At 52.5% G+C, this 19,671-nt stretch overlaps 1 protein-coding gene across 2 annotated transcripts in view; it reads right to left on the bottom strand.

Moving 5' to 3' along the window:
* The window catches only part of GLIS1 (GLIS family zinc finger 1), a 231,280-nt gene that overhangs the window by 73,976 nt on the left and 137,633 nt on the right, over positions 1-19,671 (bottom strand). For both annotated transcript variants that reach the window (XM_072730867.1, XM_072730868.1), the window contains 2 exons: positions 12,365-12,542; positions 4,840-5,719 (listed from right to left, as the gene is read on the bottom strand). In XM_072730867.1, coding sequence (XP_072586968.1) covers positions 4,840-5,719; positions 12,365-12,542 — 1,058 coding nt within the window. The remainder of the gene's footprint in view (positions 1-4,839; positions 5,720-12,364; positions 12,543-19,671) is intronic.

The raw sequence follows: 19,671 nt of genomic DNA, 5'->3' as shown, positions 1-19,671 counted from the left end.
AGCTGGTGTCCTTCCCATGGTGCCAGAAGTCTTGTATCACCTCATCTTTGTCTCAGGAGCCCCAGCCCCCAGCATGAGGCCTAGCACACAGGGACACCTGTCCTTCAAGTGAGGCAGGCATTTCTGGGGCGGACTCTCCTCTCCTCTCCTCTGAGGTCACTTTCCCACAGTCTGACCTTTCCCAACATTTTTTGGTGACCTTCCCCTTTCAGGAATCTGTCCACTAAAGCTGTCCCATTTGTGGCAGGATCCTGGGCCCCTCAATATCCTCTCAGGGTCTGCCTTCCCTGGCTCTTCTCTGCACATGACCAAGATGGACAGGCAGCCCCACCTGTTCACACATCCAAGAATTAGTTGGAGATATTGACATGAGTCAGGGGTGTCTGCTGGCCCGGAAACCCAGCCAGCCCACGGGGCTAGTCTCAGAACATGGGGTGGGGGAAGAGCAGATGCCCAGGGGCCCTGGGAGGTGGGCATGGCCCTCCCAGAAGGCCCAGACAGCTGGCTGATTGCAGCCAATCAATAATGCTCAACTTTCAGTGGGGATGTATTTCCTTAATAGCACTGGGAACAGACTGGCAAACAGTGGAGAGGGGCATAAGGGATGGGGACCAGTGGTCAGTGTAGACAGAGCTACCAGAGGCACCCAGGCAGGATGTAAGCCCAGCCTCGAGGCTCCTAGGCCTGTGAGGGCAGGGACCAGAGCCTCCTCTCTGTGCCTCTGCCCCAGTTCCCCCTTCTAGCTCCAGTCACCCTGAGCAGATACCATGTGGTACAAGAGCAGGTGCTCCTCATTGCTGGCAGACACCTGACAAGGCCTCTGGCATGGGTGACAGCCCAGCCTGCCCACCTCACCAACAGCAAAGGCTGTCGGAATTGGCTGACCTCAAGTCCAGGCTCTGCTACTAACTGGCTCTTTTGGGTTTCCTCATCTGTAAGATAGCCGTAAATGATCTTGTCATGATGGTCGATGTGATAGAGCGTGATGGGGGACAAGAGAACTAAGCACCACTCTATGTCATCTCTTTAAATCCTAACAACAACAGTCCTAAAAGGCAAGTACTCTTATTATCCCATCTTACAGTCGAGCGCTATGGTTCGGAATGGCCAAGCCACCTGCCTGAGGTCACACAGCTGCTACGTGGCAGGCCCAGGTGGGGACACGGGTCGACCCTGGCTTTTCACTTGTTTACACACACCTTCCACACCACACTCACAGCTTCGGGAAAGCTCTCCACAAAAGCAGGGACTGTTGTCATTATCACAGTTACTTTATAAAACCCAAGGTTATGAAAGGTTTTCCTTCCTCGTCCTGCTGCTCTTTCTTGATGTTCAGAAATGCACACTACACAGCCTGCTAATTTCTGCAGTCTCAGACAATCAGAATCCCAACTGTCTAGGAGAGCCAACCTAAGAAAGCAAGAAACTAATCTTTCCAAAGTTAACGTCTTGGAGGCGTCGCAGCAGTATTTGGCTTGGACGGATCCTCGCTACCCTAATGCAGATGAAACCCCAAATTTAATAAGGCTAAGACAACCCGGACAACATAAGAAACATAACAGGATATTGCACAGAGATTAGGGAGCTTCCTCTGGATGGCGTGGATGGGCCGCGGCAAGGGCAGGGGGGGTGGCCGGACGGCGGGTCTAGCCCGGGGCCCCACAGCCGAGGCCCTATCCCGCGCCCACCTGAGCACGGGTGACCCGGGCGGAGGGCAGCAGGCTCCTTGCCGCGCCTAGGGCTGCCTGGTGCGTGAGCGGAGGCTCCGCAGGCTAAATAGAAACCAGCTGCAGGGCCCGGAGTGTTCAGTCCGACGGGGCGGGGAAGGCTTACCTCATGAAAGAGCTGTGCGCACGGCTGCTGGAAAGATAATAAAAGGATTAACTGCTATTTTAGTGGGCCATTTACTCTTCAATCAAAGTGTCTCATCTATTTCCTGTTCTCCAGAGGATCCGAGTCCAAAATTCCTTTGTCTATTACAGCACATGGTAGCAGAAGCCTGTCATGAGAAATTAATAATTTTACAGGGAAGGGAGATTTTATTTATTTGGGTGCCGGCTGGGGCCTGCCCTTCCCCCAGGTCACCTAGTGCGCCAGCGTTGCAGAAAGGAGGTGCGCTCCCCTGGCTGGCGAGGAGGGGCCCAGAGGAGGTCTCTGCTGCCTCTCCAGATTATGGCACCCAGCAGGGCTGGGCCCAGGACCCCAGAGAAGGAGGGGTGTGATGGGACAATCTATACAAACAAAGGCATCAGGTTTCAGAAAGATGTGGGTTCAGATTTCGCTCTAATGGTTTCTAGTTGTGCAACCTTGGGCAAGTTACTTCTGTTGTTACTATTATGATTATTAGCCTCCATACTGTCGTTATTATCGTTTGCCCCTAACTCGCTGTGTGACCTGGGGTACATTATGCAGTCTGAGCCTCAGTTTCCTCATCTGTAAAATGGGAGTTAAAAGTATCTGCCTGATAGAGTTGTTATGAGGACCACACCGAGTTATTGCTAACAATGGCTCTGGGAGGTCTGGGGGGCTCAGTTGGCTAAGCATCCAACTCTTGGTTTTGGCTCAGGTCATGATCTCAGGGTGATGAGATCAAGCCCTGTGTCCGACTCTGTGCCAAGCATAGAGCCTGCTTAAGATTCTCCCTCTGCCCCTCCCCTCCCCCCAAAAAAGAATGGCTCCCACACATAGTCAACACTGAGAAGCTGTTTGTCAGTAGTATCGCCATAAGCCTGAGCCCCTTAGGAGGCAAAATAAAGTGTTCTCTTGGTAGCAAGCAGAAGGTCAGCTGGACTCCATTGAACCCTTGTTTCCTCATCTATAAAACCTTGGTTTTATAGGACTTTTGGATTAAATGCAACCACAGATGAGTATAGACATTGCTGGAATGTCACCTCCTCCAGGAAGGCCTTCTAGGCCACCCATCCCTGGGCCTATGCAAACTCCATCCAGAACCTGTCCACACCCATCTCCCACCCCTCGCTGACCATGGGTGCCTGCAGACAAAGACCTTGGAAAGTCCAGGTCTGGGACCCCAAAGCCAGGCATGAGCTGGGTAGAAGCCAGTGTTCTGAGGAGTCCACTGAATCAAGTGAGATCCTGGCAGGCCTGGGAGAGAAAGAACCATAGAGAGAGATTGCTAGACCACACTGCATAAGCTGGGCCTCTCCAACCTGCTCACTAGGGCTCTGTTCCCCAGGAAACAGGAATGGAAGGCCAGATTATCCCCCAGGTCCCTGCAGTCCAACACAGGCACCACTGACCACACTGAGCCAGGGTGTGGGCTTCCACACCAGGCCCCCATGGACACTGGGAGGACCCCCCACAAGAGAGGAGACATTAAGGTCTCTGCTTCGCAGCTGTGAGCTCCAGAGCCTCAGAGGGAGATGGGCCCCTTCACATTCCTGTGGTCAGCTGGTCACCTCCTTTAGGCAGGGGCATGCCTTTCAGCAAGCCACGTGTCATAACACCTCAGACGAAGAGGGGCATCCCCAGGACTGGCCCAGCCACCAGCTCTTTCCAGCATGCCCTCAACCCCAGGACACACGATGCAGTTGAATTCTCAGCCTGCGCAGTCCAAGCTCTGCCCACAGGCTCCCTTCTCCTGTCCTTTTGCAGAGGCTATGCATTGTCCCTCACTTTTGTCTATAAAGTGACCTCCTTCTCCTCAAGACCCAGCCCCCTGGAGCTGAATAAGCTGGTCCAGTTGCATGCCCAGACCACAGTTCCACTGGCAGAGGGGCCCCACAGGCACCTGGTCCCAGGAGGGTGGAGTTCATGCTGCCGCTCCCCGAAGCTTCCTGCCTCCACTGTGGCCCCTCCAAGTACTGTCCTGGGCTTTGAGCAGAGACAGAGGTGCACCCCTTCCCAAACCAAACACTTCATGAAGTGGGGTCCAGCATCGGTGACTGCATGCCAGTCTGGGAAACCTCGACCTTGCCTATAACACTGGCCTTGTAGACCAGACACACTGCTTCCTCCCCTGCCTCACCAATGCCCCAGTGGCTGGAAAGACGGAGCTGGGCCCTGGAAGACTGGATGGCTCCTCCCGCCCTTCCATTCCCAGTCAGGTGCCTCTCCTGGTAAGGTAGCTGGGCCTTGGAGGTTGGCACAGCAGCTCGGCTGAGGATATCAGGAACAAAGGCTCTGATAGGGAGTTCCACCACCATGACAGCACAAAACAGGAATGACCAGTCAGAAGGTCTGGGGCTCACAGTGTGTGTGTGTGTGAATGTGTGTGTGTGTGTGTGTGTGTGTGTGTTTTCCCGGAAACCTGAGGTTCAACCCCAGCCACAGCACCACCAGTGCTCCCCAGGGCCTTATAGGTTAACCCTGGCCTTACCCTAAAACCTGTCCAAGGGACCCACATCTCTAAAGCTGGATGCCTGTGAGGTTACAGTGCTCCTTGAAGAAAGCCAAGCCTGTGGGCTGCTCCAAGGCTCAAAGAGCCTCCTCTGGAAGGCTGCCTTAGGAAGGCCCCAGCTGGAGGGAAGCATGTGTTCCACAACTCACATGACTACTGGTGGGTGAGACAATGAACATCTGCATGTAACAGAGGAGGCTGGCCGGACAGGCTCTGACCGCAGAGCGTGTGTCGTCACCACCTGAACAAGTGTGTGTGATCATGTGTATGTGAATGGGGGATGAGACCACTGGTGAGGAGAGGAGCCAAGATTCCCCATGACAGGGGTACTGCCACCACACTGGTCCCTCCGTCCTTGACTGCAGGGGACCATAGCCAGCCCCCAGGGGAGGAGCCCCACAGAGGCCATTCCTAGGACTGAGGTGGGACTGCTCTGCTTGGCCAGGGAGGGGCCCAGCCTGGTGGCCATGGGAACTCACCATGCACTTGTTGGGCTTCTCACCCGAGTGCACTCTCATGTGGATGAGCAGCTTGTAGCGGGCGTTGAAGGGCTTATAGCGGCGTACACAGCCTGCCCAGAAGCAGGTGAAGTCCTCGCCCTTGCGCTGGTCAATGTGGCTCTTCTCGATGTGCCGTACCAGCTCCTCCTGCTGCTCATAGGCCGCGCAGCAGTCCACCCACCGGCATGCTTGCCGGCCAGTGCCCCCCCGGCCAGCCAGGCCTAGCCCCAGGCCTCCAAGGCCTGAGCCGGGCGGCAACTGAGACACGGGGTAGGGGGGTGGCAGGCCTGGCTGGTGAGACCCAAAGAGGTCTGAGAACTCATCCGCAGGCTCCTGCTTCAGGAAGCCCCCCTTCCGGCAGGCTTCAAGCTGCAAACTGCCCTCGTGGCTCTCCGTGGTGGTGGGGCCAGGCCGGGCCCGCTTGGGAGGCCCCCCCAGGTCTCCTGGCAGAGGGGGGCTCCGGAGTCCATTCACACAGGTGACCAGAGCTGTCTGGGAAGAACGGAGGATGGAGGCGACGTCAGAGGCACAGGGGGAAGACGAGGCCGAGGAGGTGGGGGGCAGGCCCAGGAGGCAGCAGCGCTTTAGGCTGCCCTCAGGGAGGTGGGCCTCAGGTTGGGGACCCAGGCCAGAGCTGGGGTCACTGCCCAGAAGGTAGCAGGAAGGTGTGGGGTTAGTGAGGCCTCGGCCCGGCAGGTCCAGGTCCGCGTGCAGGCCAGTGGCTGGCGGGGCCCGGCAGTGAGCAGACAGGGGTGGGCGAGCTTCCGTCATGGCCCGGTAGTCAGGCAGGGACTCCTGCTTGATGTGCTGTGTGGCCGGAAGGCCACCATTCACATACGCGGCCTGAGGTCTGGGCGACCTGGAAGACAGTGAGTAGAGCGGCCATGAGAGGGTGGCAGTCCACCATGGAGAGGCCCCGGTGGCAGAGGGGACGGCAGGGAACGTGGGACTGAGGGATGGGAAGCTCAGAGCAGGGGGGAGGCTGAGGGCTGGAAGCAGAGGGAGAGAGAAGCTGGAGGCTGGAGATCTGGTCAGCAGGGAAGAATATGGGGGAAAAGGGGAGAGAGGAGGAGGACGGGGCTGGGAGAGGTTAGAGGAAGGTAAGAGGTTTGAAGAGGATGCCAGGAAAGAGCCTCGTTTCATTCTTTTACCAAATCCAGCCTGCCTTCCCCCGCCCCAGATGCCATCCTGGCCTGTTGCTGAGGCCTCCCTAGGGTCTGCCCTGACCTTTTCCCCATGACTTCTAGTGAGTTCTGGAGGAAGACAGCTGAGGCTGGCATTTGGAGGGACATCCAGGTCCAGTTTGTTTTAAATTCTGCCTACAGGGACACTGGGTGGCTCAGCGGTTGAGTGTCTGCCTTCGGCTCAGGGTGTGATCCCAGAGTTCCAGCATCGAGTCCCACACTGGGCACCCTATAGGGAGCCTGCTTCTCCCTCTGCCTATGTCTCTGCCTCTCTGTGTCTCTTGTGAATAAATAAAATTTTTAAAATAAATAAATTCTGCCCACTTGTCCCTTAGATCTTAATTTTTGTAATCTCTCTTAATTTCTAGAAATGTTCATGATGTGATGTTTTGCCCTAAGCAAACACAGTGAGTATTTGTGGGTTACGGGTCTAAAACACATGTCATGGTAATGGGGAGGGAGGTGCATCCCAGAGATGACTGAGGACAAGCCTGGTGGGGTGGTCCCAGAATTTCAAGCCCAGACACTGTGACTACATGAAAGGAACTCTAGGGAGAGGCTGCTGGGCAGGCAGGTGGGAGGGCAGCATGGGGTAGGCTGGAGACCGGGGTTTGAGGCTGTCCTCAGCCACTCCCAGCTGCACAACATGGGGCAAGGCCTCTCTCCTCATCCCAACACTGGAACGATCCTCCTCCTGGGAGTGGTGGTGGTATGATGCGCAAGGCTGGGTGCGGTGGTGTCTTCATCATGTGTGTGGTATACACGTTCCTAGAAAGGGGCCTTCCTGATGCAGGACGAGAAAGTGCAGGCAGAGGCACCAGGGCCTCCAGCCACCAGCAAGGTGACGCTGGACTGAGGGTCAAAGGAGCCCCTTGACTGGCTGGGCAGAACAGGAAGCCTGCTTATGTGCCCAAAGCCTGACCAGGACACCTTATGTGACCTTGGGCCTGTCTGAGCCTCAGTTTCCTCACCTATGAAGCGAGGACTAACCCTCACTACTTCAGAGACTGGCTGCCAGGATCAAGAGGGATGGAGGATGCCACAAGAACTCTCTGGAAAGGGGATGGCCACCTTCATACTGCCATATCACTGCCACCGTTCTGGAGCTCTTTGCAGAGGGACTGTGGGATCATCACCTGTCCCTCATTTCCAAGTGGCCTGCAGCCCCCCTCCCTCCCTCCCTGGCTCCCTGCAGCTGTGGCAGCCCTAGCACTGATACTCAGGAGGGGGGTAGGAGTGGGGAAAGGCAGAGCCTAGAGGCCCTCAGAGAACATGAGCTCCAACCCCACGACCGCATATGGGAAAGGAGTCCAGAGGGCAGAGGGCTTGCCCCAGTCAGGAGCAGCAAGTCAGTGACAGGGCTTGGACTAGGAGCCAGGCTCCCCTTCTCCTGGGGGTGTGCCTTTTTCCTGTATAGACCTGAACTCTTCCCCAGATAAAGGCTTGTGGAAAGGTCCCTCCTGTTGCTCAGCCACACTTGACCAATTCTCTGCCTCACCTAGCAAAGACTTTTCTTTCCTGCCCAGAGCGTGGTCACTGGGTGAAAGTAGGAACATGGACTCCAAAGTGGACAGCAAATGCACATCCCCCTTCCCTGGCCCTGGGGATGCTGAGCCACCACTGCTGGCAGAAAGCTCTGGGAGCTTAAAGATCTGATATAAAAGTGGTGACTTTGTGAAACTTAAAACAAAAATCAAAAAAAGCATAGCTGTTCCTTGCATGGTTGTCATCCTGAGCCCGACAGCGATGGGCAGCCAGGTAAGCATCTGTTGGGAACAATCCATTTAAAAACAGCAGCAGGCTAAACAACCAGCAGAAGAGAACAGCTACAGCACCCGTGACTGAATTACCCAAATACGACAAACGAAACCTCACATGGCAGTAGGTGGGGAGAGGGTGGCTCAGGCTGTGGTGTCTGCTGGCTTCAAAGGCCAGCTGAGGCAGCCCCCTGCTTGCTCTTGCCTTCCCTCTGCCCCAGCGGGCTGGCACGGTTCCTGCCCTGCCTGCCGCTGAGCCCCAGGCCCCCAGGCGCCTCCCATCACGCCTCTGGAAACTGTGAGCAGGAGTCCCTGGACAGAGCAAAGAACTGCTGAGCACCCCGCAGGCCAGGCACCTTCCCAAGGGCCGACCCACGCAGCCTCACCACAGCAGAGCAATGCCTGGTATCTGCTGAATGCATAACCAAATTCTTCAGGGGAGAGCCCACCATCTGTTTTATCCTTGGGAAAACCGAAGCAGCTTGCCCAAGCCCTCAGAGGCAAGCAGCGTAACAGCAGGAATCTGAATCTTGATCTATCTAAATCAGCAGCCCAGGATTTTCCCACAACACCGCGCTGCCAGGGGCCCCATCCTCCCCAGTAACATGATGTACCATGATGACTATTACGTTTCCTGGCAGCCTCAACGTTCTGAGTGTCAAGGACTCCAATGTTCTTCTGTCTGTCATCTTAGGTCCTGGAGGGGAGCTGCTAAACTTGGGGAAACCAGTGTTCCTCTGGCAGAGGCTCAAGGGGACAGGACGCTGACTTTAGATCTCATGGGGTCTGTGCATCCATAGGTTCAGGAGCCGCGGCCTGGGCTAAGGGCCAGAGAGGTCACTCTGCAAGCTTTTCCCTCTGTGCAGGTGATGCTGGGGACACAAGATGGTTCACAAACCGGGTCCCTGCCCTTCAGAGGCTTCCTTTCTCATGGAGGAGACTGAGGACCAGCTCTCATGGGAACACTTAAACTCTGCTGAAGGGTGGGCAGAGTTCTGGCAAACATAAGAGACCAGGGTGGGAGGGGGCCACTGAAGGCTGAGGCATGATGATGTGAAAGTGTGTGGCTCACTGGGCCCAAAGCCAAAAGGCCAGTGTGATGGGTAGGCAGGGAGGGCCCAGATCACAGGGCACCTTCCTGCACACCTGGGGACCTGTGTACTCTGTGTTTCTACCTTCATCTTACAGGTAAGGAAACGAGGCCCAGAAAGGGACAGCATCATGCCCAAGGTCACCCAGAAAGCCAGTGAAAGCTAAGCCTCAAACTGTATGTAATAATACATTCCACGGACCAGAGTGGAGGAGACTCTCCTCCACTCATTTTTAGCACAGAAATGACAGAATCAGGGTATTGCTAAAGTTACTTGAAACTCTCACCACTTGCTGGATGACTTCAGTCTAGTTCTGTGGCCTCTCTGGCCTCAGTTTCCCCACCCTCTGGCAGATGGGAATTGAGTGAGTTAATAACATGAAAAGTGTGTGGCACATAGCAAGCACTCCAGGATGGTCACTTATTAGTGGTGATGATTAAATGAGAGATGTGCAGAATCAGCAGGTATTCATAAAGTGGGAGCAATCTTCTCCAGGAACCTAGGCAGTGGATCAAGGGCCCAGAGATCAGGAGGAGGGGGCAGCAAGGAGAGAAGGGGTCCTCATCCCAAAGCAATCCAGTGGGAAGGAGAAGGAACAAGATCTGACTGGGTATGGGACAGGGGCTGGAGCCCTCTTCTGCTTTAGGAAAATGAGGGAGTGTGATGATGCCCAATCAGTAGCAGAAATGGCAGCAGCTCAGGTTAATGCTGGCATGTGGTTCTAGGTATAGGCTCTTATGCTCTAAGTGATCAAAATGACAAATATAATCTATATGAAAAAAAAAAATAGTGCTGCCTATAACCCAAGAATTTCACTACTAGGTATTTATCCAAAGGATACAAAGATAGTGATTCAAAGGGGCACCTGTACCCCAATATTTATAGAAACTATGTCCACAGTAGCCAAACTATCGAAAGAGCCTAGGTGTCCATTGACAGACGAATGGATAAAGAAAATGTAGTATGTGTGTGTACACACACACACACACACACACTGGAATATTACTCAGCCATCAAAAAATGCTATCTTGCCATTTGCAATGATGTACGTGGAACTAGAGGGTATTATGCTAAGTGAAATTAAGTGAGAGAAAGCTAAATACATATAATTTCACTCCTATGTGGAATTTAAGAAACAAAACTGATGAATGTAGGGGAAGGAAAAATAAAATAGGATAAAAGTAGAGAGAGAGGCAAACCGTAAGAGATGCTGAACTCTAGGAAACAAACTGAGGGTCGATGGAGGGGAGTGGGGGATGGGGTAACTGGGTGATGGGCATTAAGGAGGGTACGTAATGTAATGAGCACTGGGTGTTACATGCAACCGAGGAATCACTAAGTTCTACCTCAGAAACTAATACTGCACTATATGTTAACTAAACTGAATTAAAATTAAAATTAAAAAAATTAATAAAGCAAAAACCCACTTGCTTTAGCTTTCCCTTTAACACCCTTCTACCCTGAGGTAGAAAGAATTTCCCTAGAAAAACCAGATGCTTTTGCGCCTGCCTTTGGCCCAGGGCGCGATCCTGGAGTCCTGGGATCGAGTCCCATGTTGGGCTCCCAGCATGGAGCCTGCTTCTCCCTCTGCCTGTGTCTCTGCCTCTCTCTCTCTCTCTCTCTGTGTCTATCATAAATAAATTTAAAAAAAATCTTAAAAAAAAAAAAAAAAAAGAAAAACCAGATGCTGCTGGGGGAGCCTCAGTGGATAATCAAATAGATATATGCATTAGACTGTCACTGGAAACATACAGTTCTAAGTCTAAAAGACGCTCGCTCCTTGTTATGAATTGTGTACCTCCAAAATCTGTATGTTGAAATCCTAACCCCCAGTGTGATGGTCTTTAGAAATAGGGCCTTTCGGGAGGTAACTGAGATTAAATGTGGTTGTAAGGGTGAGGCCCTAATCCAGTTTGACTGGTGTCCTCATAAGATGAAGAGCATTCCAAAGAGTGGAAAGGCAGTGTGAGGACACCCCAGCCAGGAGGCCATGTGTAAGTCAAGGAGAGGCCAAACTTGGGGGCACCGTGGTCTCAGATGTCTAGCCTCCAGAATGGTAAGAAAATACATGTCTGTTGTTTTAGCAAGCTGGGCTGTGGTGTTTAGTTAAGACAGGCCACGCAAACTAACATGTAAATCAGAAGTCTCAGGGCGAGGGGGGATCCCTGGGTGGCTCAGCGGTTTAGCACCTGCCTTCAGCCCAGGGCATGATCCTGGAGACCCGGGCTCGAGTCCCACATCGGGCTGCCTGCATGGAGCCTGCTTCTTCCTCTGCCTGTTTCTCTGCCTCTCTCTCTCTCTCTGTGTCTCTCATGAATAAATAAATAAAATCTTAAAAAAAAAGTCTCACTAGTGTCACCGAAGGCCACAGGGATTCTACATTCTCAGAGAAAGTGACTCTGTGTGGAAAGCATCAGCATCCTGCTGTGTAGTAATCTCTTGCCCAAAGCTCTCACCGGAAAGTAAGCTCTGTTGCAGAGATCTTTGCTTCCTTTGCTAAGGCATGTCCAGCACTCCACAGTGTCCAGCACACAGCAGACACTTAATAAATGACGGATACAAAAATGAATTGTGAACAGGCAACTGGGCCAGTTTTTAGATGTCTGATTTGTGAAGCAGGCCTCAGCAAGCATGTCCAGGCAATAAGGTGCAGGCCTGGGGCTGAGCTGGGGGCACAGGGCACAGCCAGTTCCCTGGGAGAGCCACAGGAGGCAGATTCCAGCCTAAGATGCAATCCCACAGAACATGTGTCCACACGTGGACATAGCTGGAAACACGCAGGCATTTTTTTTTTAATTTTTATTTATTTATGATAGTCACAGAGAGAGAGAGAGAGAGAGAGAGGCGCAGAGACACAGGCAGAGGGAGAAGCAGGCTCCATGCACTGGGAGCCTGATGTGGGATTCGATCCCGGGTCTCCAGGATCGCGCCCTGGGCCAAAGGCAGGCGCCAAACCGCTGCGCCACCCAGGGATCCCAACACGCAGGCATTGAATGCAGGTCACCAGGCAGGGCTCTGTGAGGCAGGCTTCCGAGGGCAGGAGATGGCTCCAGGTGGAGGAACATCTTCCCACTCCATGAGTAGTCAGTCCAGGGTCTGACACTACAGTGTGTATGAACCCTGAGCTGGGTTTTCTTTTCCTATCCCACCCCTGAACCTTCCATTTCTGAAATTACTAACTCTCTGTGAAAAGCCACCCAGCTTCTGCAATGGGGAAACACACCTCAATCAAACCGTCTCTGTGTCTTGTGAGGCACTGCCACATGGCAGGGGAAGAGAGGGGCACTTCAAGGCCTAGACCGGGCAGCCACCATTGTGCTACTGGCCTCTGGCTGGTCCCTGGCCCTCCCGTGCCTCAGTTGTCCTGTGTATCCCACTACTGGGCAGACCAGGTAAGGTCCTGAGGCCCTCAGCTGTCGACCTTCAGGAAGCATCAACAGAAGGCAGCTGTGGGTGAGGATGGAGCACCTACCTGCTCGGGTGGGGGAAGTGCAGGAGCCTCTCGCAGGCGGGGGGCTGGCCCCGGGGTGGTGGCGTGCCCGCAGGGAGAAAAAGGCCCTGGCAGCAGGTGGGGCCAGGGCCCTCTGCAAGGTCCAGGTCCAGCAGGCTCTTCTCTGAGCCTGGGGTGCAGTGGCTGTAGCTCCCATTCACTGTGCAAAGAAAGACAGGGAGAGGAAAGAGCATGAGTGGGGACAGCCACAGCGGGGTGCAGGGAGAGGGCAAGTCATTAGGGCACAGTGTGGGCCACGGCCACCCTGAGCCCACACTCGCTAAACCCCTGCTGCACTCAAGGCACCCAGGATCTGTCATTTAATTTCCATGATCACCAGTGGAATCACGAACAAAAGCTTCAATATTCAGATGTAGACACTGGGCTCCTTTGGTGGAATGACTGCCTCACAAGCACAGACCCCTGACGATGCACCAACACTCTGCTAGGGGCAAGACACATCGGTGAAACAGGCTGACATGCTCCTGCCTCTGGGAGCTGACAATCTCTGACCCTCACGTTGGCCACCAAGCATTCCCGGGACAAGGTGCACGACTTGGGCTGGGGCTCCTGCTACTGCTGGGCAGGCCGGTGAGCATCCAGACGTCACATGTCACGGAGCAGGTGCTCACTGCACAGCATCTGCTCGTTATTACCAGAGCTCAATCTACATTATTTCCCAAACTGCATTACACCACAGAAATGCGGCACACCGTTATTCACACCTCTGTATTCTCCACGGTTCTCTGACAGCCTGTCGCATGTCCTGCCTTGCTAGCTGTTGAGTTTTTATGAAGACTAATTGAGGGAGAAGGTGAATTAAACCCTGAGAAAATCTGTATAAAGTGTAACAAAGCTGTTAGGTATAGTTGTTATAAGCTACTTCCTGGAACTCTCTGAGTCTCAGCTGTCTCTTCTACAGAGTGAAGTGGGTTAATCTGGAAACTATCTTTTCAGGCTTTTTGTCCTGTCACCTGCCAGTGATAACTTTAAGGATGAAAAAACATGGACTTCGGGGCCTTGATGGACTTAGGTGTGAACCCCAATCACCCCCAAGCAAGCCTGTGCCTTAGAAAAATCCCTCCCTGAGGCTGACCCTCAGCTCCCAGGTGTAAATTGGAGACAGCCGCACCAGGTCTCCAGAGATGCCATGAGGTTTTGAGAGCTGAGGTGCAGAGCCCCCGGCATGGTGCTGCGGGCACCTAGCAGGTATGCTCCAGGAATGGAGATCGTTCTTATTGTCAAAGAGCACTTTGGAAAGCATAAAGTAACCTACAGATGTCATAAGGCATTATTAACAGGCCCAAGTATTGTCCAGGGACTGTCTGCTCTGAGCAAGACAAGCCATTAGTTTGAGCCAATCAACAGCTGACACCAGGTTTGGACTCCTCCCTGAGACTGAGGATGAGGGCAACTACAGCAGGAGCACGTTTGCTGAGCAAGATGTGCGGGCACTGGTGGTTCACACCACCGTCTCCTTGGAGCCTCTGCACTGCCCCTCTGAGGGAACTCGCCCTCTCTGGAGAGTGGGGAGAGAGGCTTGAGGAGCTTACAGTACCTGCCTGAGATCACATGGCTTTAAAAATCTAAACGAACTAGGGGTGGTGGAAGGGGAGGAGGGAGGGGGGTGGGGGGGAATGGGTGACGGGCACTGAGGGGGACACTTGACGGGATGAGCACTGGGTGTTATTCTGTATGTTGGTAAATTGAACACCAATAAAAATTAATTTATTAAAAAAAACTCATGTTAATAAAATCTTAGAAGTTGAAAAAAAAAAAAAAAGAATCTGGGCTGGCTCTCGGCTCAGGCCTATCACACGCAAGCCCCAATTCTGAATCGTGCTATAATAAGTGGCCTCTGAGACAAAAACCCAACCCCATCCTCAAGGATCCACCTCACCCAACCTGAAGGCAGCCCCTTCCGCCCAAGAGGCTGGACGCTCAGTGCTAACTTGTCACATGCCCACAGCTCTGACAGGCACCAGGCATCCACCTGTTGAGCACATTAGGGTCTGCAGATGGGAAATGCAACACTGCTAGGGTCTCAGGGCAGGGGAAGGGCTCAGATGAGTCTGTATGCCCGGGCACCCTTCACCTTCCCAGGCCAAGCCAGGCTCATTCCTGCTGCAAGGAACACTCACTCCTGCTGGCTCTGGCTGCTGCTGGGCCAGCCCTTCACAAGCTTATTTTTTAATAACTTGGTTGTTTTTTAATTAAAAAGAAATCCCTGGTAACAAATGTGAACGGCCCGAGTTAATGAGAGCAGGCTGCCGCTCGTTTAGCTCCATCTCTGCTTGGCGCTCTTTCCCTGTTCCAAATCGTTTCTGCATGCGATTTTATTGTCCCATTGAGGCAAACCCTGGGCCTGGGCCTCAGAAAACTGTGGATAATTTTATGACCATTAATAGCATTTGGAGCAAAGAGAGTTTAATCATCACACGGGGCTGTTTTGCCAGGGTCTTTCTCCCAGAATCTTTGGGGTCAGGGAGGTGGCTCTGAGCATCCTTCAAAAACCCACCAGACCCAGTGGAGGCCTCTGGGTTACTCAACCCTCCTTCACTTAGGAGGATGTGTAGAGTGAGGAAAGGTGGGCCCCTAGGAAGGTACTGGGGAGCCCAGAATTTATCAAGCCCTTCTGAGGCACCAGGCACATTGATCCTTCTAACTGTCCATCCTTGTGTGGTTGGCTCATTCCAGCCATTTTTCAGGTGAGACAAACTGAGGTTTGGAGATAGGTGCCTCTGACTAGGCTCAGGGGCTACAAGAGGTGAGGCCACAATTCAAACCCAGATCTCTCAGGCTTCAAAGCCTGTCCTGCTGCCTCTCAGGCAACTGATGAACAACTGGTGACCCCCAAACAAGCACTCCCACCTTTGACTCCAATGAAGATCATGTTGGGGAGCCTTTAGAGAAGTCAAAGTACAACCAACCATTACAATGACCCCCCAACCCCAGTCTTTATGACAGCTCTGCCAGATTGGTAGGACCAATCCATCTATAGACAAGCACATGAAGGCTCAAAGAGGTCTAGTGCTTTACCCAAGGTCACACAGGGAGTAAAGGGCAGACCTGAGATGAAAACCCATCACCTCTGTGATAGAAAAAAAAGTTATCACTTTTCAAATAATTGAGGTGCATTGGCTTTTTCTCCACTGGATGTAGTATAAGAGGTCTTCCTACAATAAATCAACAAGCCAGTTCTTGGAGGGAGGAAAGACAGAGCCCCTCAGGTCATAGTTTGACAATGCTTGGGGCTCCAAGACCATTCATGTGTGACTTTCATAGCACCCTGGATAAATCCATCAGCCTCCCTAACTTCAGAAGGATGTGAGCACCAGAGCTGGCAGGCCACTGTCCCAGGTAGTGTGACAATTGCTCCCAAAGCCCATGCCAGACCCTTCCCTGAGTCATCTGCTTTCTCAAAGGTTGGAAATTAAACCAGAGGTTATAACATGTGCCCCAAAGATGCTGCCACCACTAAAAAGATGTGGGCAGTGTCACCACTGCCCACCACAGGCCCAGGTCACGTAGGAGACCTCCCAAGGCCCTCCTGGCCACAGGCATCTTGGTTCTCTGTCCCCCAAAGCATCAAAGGACTCACCCTTGCTCACTCTCCATCTTTGGGGAGTAAGGATGGAGTCTTTCTCTACAGAGGCAGGGGAATGAGAGAGGCACACTGGTCCCTCTGCCCTGAGGCAGGCTGGGTGGGGGGGCCCGGGAAGGGGCTGCACCCAACAGCCATGTCTCCCCCCTGTGCCACTGGAGCCAAGAGCAGATCCCGGACCTGGCTTTGATGTAAATGAAGCTTCTTTGGAGAACTGGAGGATGGAGGAGTCCTATGTCAATTTTTACAAGTTAGAAATTCTGGAATGTCAGGGCTGGGACTGACTGCCCATCCATTTCATTAATAGATGAAGAAACTGAGGCTCAGAGAAAGAAAGGACCTGCTTGGTCACACAGCAAATCCCCAGGAGAGCCTGGCTGGCACCCCTGGGACTAGGGTAAGAGTTTGTTTTACTTTTCTCTTGAATTGTTTTCTCATCTGTAAAATGGTGCTAATAGCTACTCACAGGCTGTGAGGACAATCCCATGAGATTATGGACACGATGCCTTTGGCAAGGTGCCCAGCTCACAGCAAACACTCAGAAAGGCATGAGAATGGTAACCATAATGATTTCTTCCCCTATTCATTCTTGTGGGAGGTCAGGTCCTGCATTCTATCCCCAGAAGGTCAGGTCTGGATAACCCTGAGGCCAGACCCAGAAGGACAAGTCCTCAAGGCTCAGGGGTCACCAAATGCGGGACCGGGCAGCCTGAATGAGGTCACAGCCAGCAAATGTGAAGCAAATGACTCCAGTTACACACCAGAGAGTTTTGCAAATTACCGTAATGACTTGGCTATAAAGTGGTACCACATATAAGGTGACTCCCCACAAGAATTTTAATTTATGCTCAAACCTGCCAAGTCTGCATGAGAAGAACAATGATGCATTCAGCATCTCAGGCCCAGATGCCACCTCCTTGCAGTACCAGGAGCAGCCAGCAGCCTGGTCTAGCAAGGCCTGCACAGTGATGATTCCTCATTCACCAATAAGCAGATTTTTAGTGCCCACCAGGTGCCAGGCTGGTGATAAGGTACAACACTTTACAGCCTACAAAACAGCGTGCATCCATCACCTATGAGCTTTACTACAGCCCCCAAGAGCTGGCTGGCCAGTCTCAGAAGGGGCAAGCAATTTGCCCATGCTCATATAGCAAGTGTCAGGCTCAGACCTACACTGAATCCTCTGACTCAGCTATCCGGTCTAGCAGACATTTTTAATCTAGCAAACTTTTTTCTATAACGGGCAAGACATTAAATATTATAGGTTTTGCAGGCTACAGAGACTCTGCCACAACTACTCAAAAGTGAAAAGCAGCCACACACACATATATAAACAGATGAATGGGGCTGTGTTTCAATAAAACCTTATCTAAAAGAACAGCTCAGTGACTCTGGGGTTTTAATTTGCCAAGCCCTGAGCTAGTGCAGCATTCAGATACAGGATTTTACAAATAGAAAGAGATCTAAAATCTAAAATAGAAAGAGATCTAAAATCTAAGATCTAAAATCTAAAATTATCATACCTTCCTGCATCTGCAAAATGGGGAGAATTTTGAGGATGGAGTTGATGAGGGGATAACCACTGTTAATACTGAACATAGGGCTGGACTTCAGCCTTCATGGGGGGTCCTCACAGCCTGGGCTCACCCCTCCACCTGGGCATTACCTTGGCACTCCCACGATATTTGCTGCTATGCTGCACACATCCTTGCCCGTCCAGTGAGAGGCCTGACACCTCCCAAACTCCTCTGGGCCCCCAGAGCTTGGTAGAAGTGAATCTCCTTCCAGAATCTTCTCTGCCATCCCTGAGCTTCCCCACCTCACCTCACAGAAGTCACTGGAACTAGCTGCCCTTCAGGGTGTCCCTCATGCACACCTGGCACATGCTAAATAATTGAAATGTTTTATTTCTAAATCTTCACAACATCACCACAAAATCAAGATTGTAATACTCTATACAACTACATGGATGCTTTTAAGTGCAGTTAAAACCTTGCCTCCCCTACAGGTCTATAAAATCCTACAGGACAGGGGTTACAGAGCCCTTGAGCTGCTAAATGTCAATGCACCCTGAGACATGATTTTGTCCAACTTAACTACTCATACAGAAAATGGGGACCCAGATGAAGGACAGGCTTGTCCCCTTGGGGATCTTCCCCCTCATTCCTAGCACACGGCTAGACCCCACAGTAGGTGCCTGGAAACACTGGGAAGATGGGTGGCTAGGAGGACCGTCTCCAATTAAGTTTCATGCCCACCTTATGGCAGACACTGTGACTTGCTCCTGTGACACACACACGTCGAAGCCCTGGCTCTACCATTAACTTTCTGGATATTTGATCCTCAGTGGGCTGCCTCACTCTTCTGAGCCTTGGTTTCTTCTTTTGTAAAACACGGGGAAGACTCCCAGCTGTACAAAATGCAGTGAGGATTAAATGAGTCCATGTATGCAGAGGTGTGGGGTCTGGTACAGTCAGCATCTTAGTAAAGCCCTCTCTGTTTTTCTTTTTCTTTTTTTTTTAAAGATTTTTATTTATTTATTCATGAGAGACGCAGAAAGAGAGAGGCAGAGACATAGGCAGAGGGAGAAGCAGGCTCCCTGAGGGGGAGCCTGATGCAGGATTTGATCCCAAGACCCCGAGATCACCTGAGCCAAAGGCAGATGCTCAACCACTGAGCGTTCTTGACAGGCAGAGGACGCGTAGTCCTAGCTTCTCTGGGGTGTGTTCCCAGGTAGTGAGTGCTAACACCCAAAGAAGACCAACTTGAGGCTAATTCTTGAGTCTGAGCCTGGGTGCTGCAGGCTCCGCCCCCACTCTGGGCCTCAGGTTTTCCCTCTGAGCAGCGGCAGTGCTGGGCCAGGACAGGACGAATGTCAGGGGTCCTACAGAGTGGGAGATAAGGGGCTCCACATCTCAGGCCCCAGAGAGGGAGACTGGCTCTCTCAGGACACGCAGCCGAATAAGAGACTGCATTGTCACCACCCTGCAGGACCCCTTTTGCCTCACTAGGCTGCACTGTCCCCTCTTCCCTCCTCACCAGCCCCAAAGGCCTGGCAAACAGCAGGAGGTGAGGGCTTCTGAAAGAGGAGAAGCAGGAAGGCAGCCAGGTTCTTTCTCATCTCCATGGCCTGGGTGGGATGGGCTAGCCAAGGCCCACTCCCCCAGCCTGGAGCCGCCTTGGGGCATTCACAGCCACCAGGAGGCCTGTAACCTCAGCAGGCTTCTGCAGCTACAGAGCCCAACACTCAAGGCCTCACAGCAGGCTTATGGCCGCCTGTCGTCTCTTATCCCACATCACAAAAACTCTATAAACTCGCCCTTTAAAGCTAAGCTAGATTTACAGGGACTCAGGCTAGTGAAACCTGAACACTGCTAGGCTCTTTCCAAGCCAGAATCACTAACACCATTTTCCAGAGCGAGAGTAATGGACTTGTCCAAGGTCATGCAGCTGGGAGAGGGTGGAGTTGAGATGCGAGCCCTAGCTCTCTTGGGCTTGGAAGGCAGCACTGGCCTGACATCGTTCCACCTCATGAAGGGATTTAGAGTCAGTGCACTGACTGCTTTCCCACTCGGGCTGCCATAACAAAACATCACAGCCTGGCTGCCTTCAACAACACACATTTGTTTTTTCATTGCTTTGGAGTCACGAAGTCTAAGATCAAGATTCCTACTGATTGGGTTTC

This window comes from Vulpes vulpes, chromosome 12 (assembly GCF_048418805.1).
Source record: "Vulpes vulpes isolate BD-2025 chromosome 12, VulVul3, whole genome shotgun sequence".
Classification (NCBI taxonomy): Eukaryota; Metazoa; Chordata; class Mammalia; order Carnivora; family Canidae; genus Vulpes; species Vulpes vulpes.
This window is presented reverse-complemented; position numbering and strand designations above follow the sequence as displayed.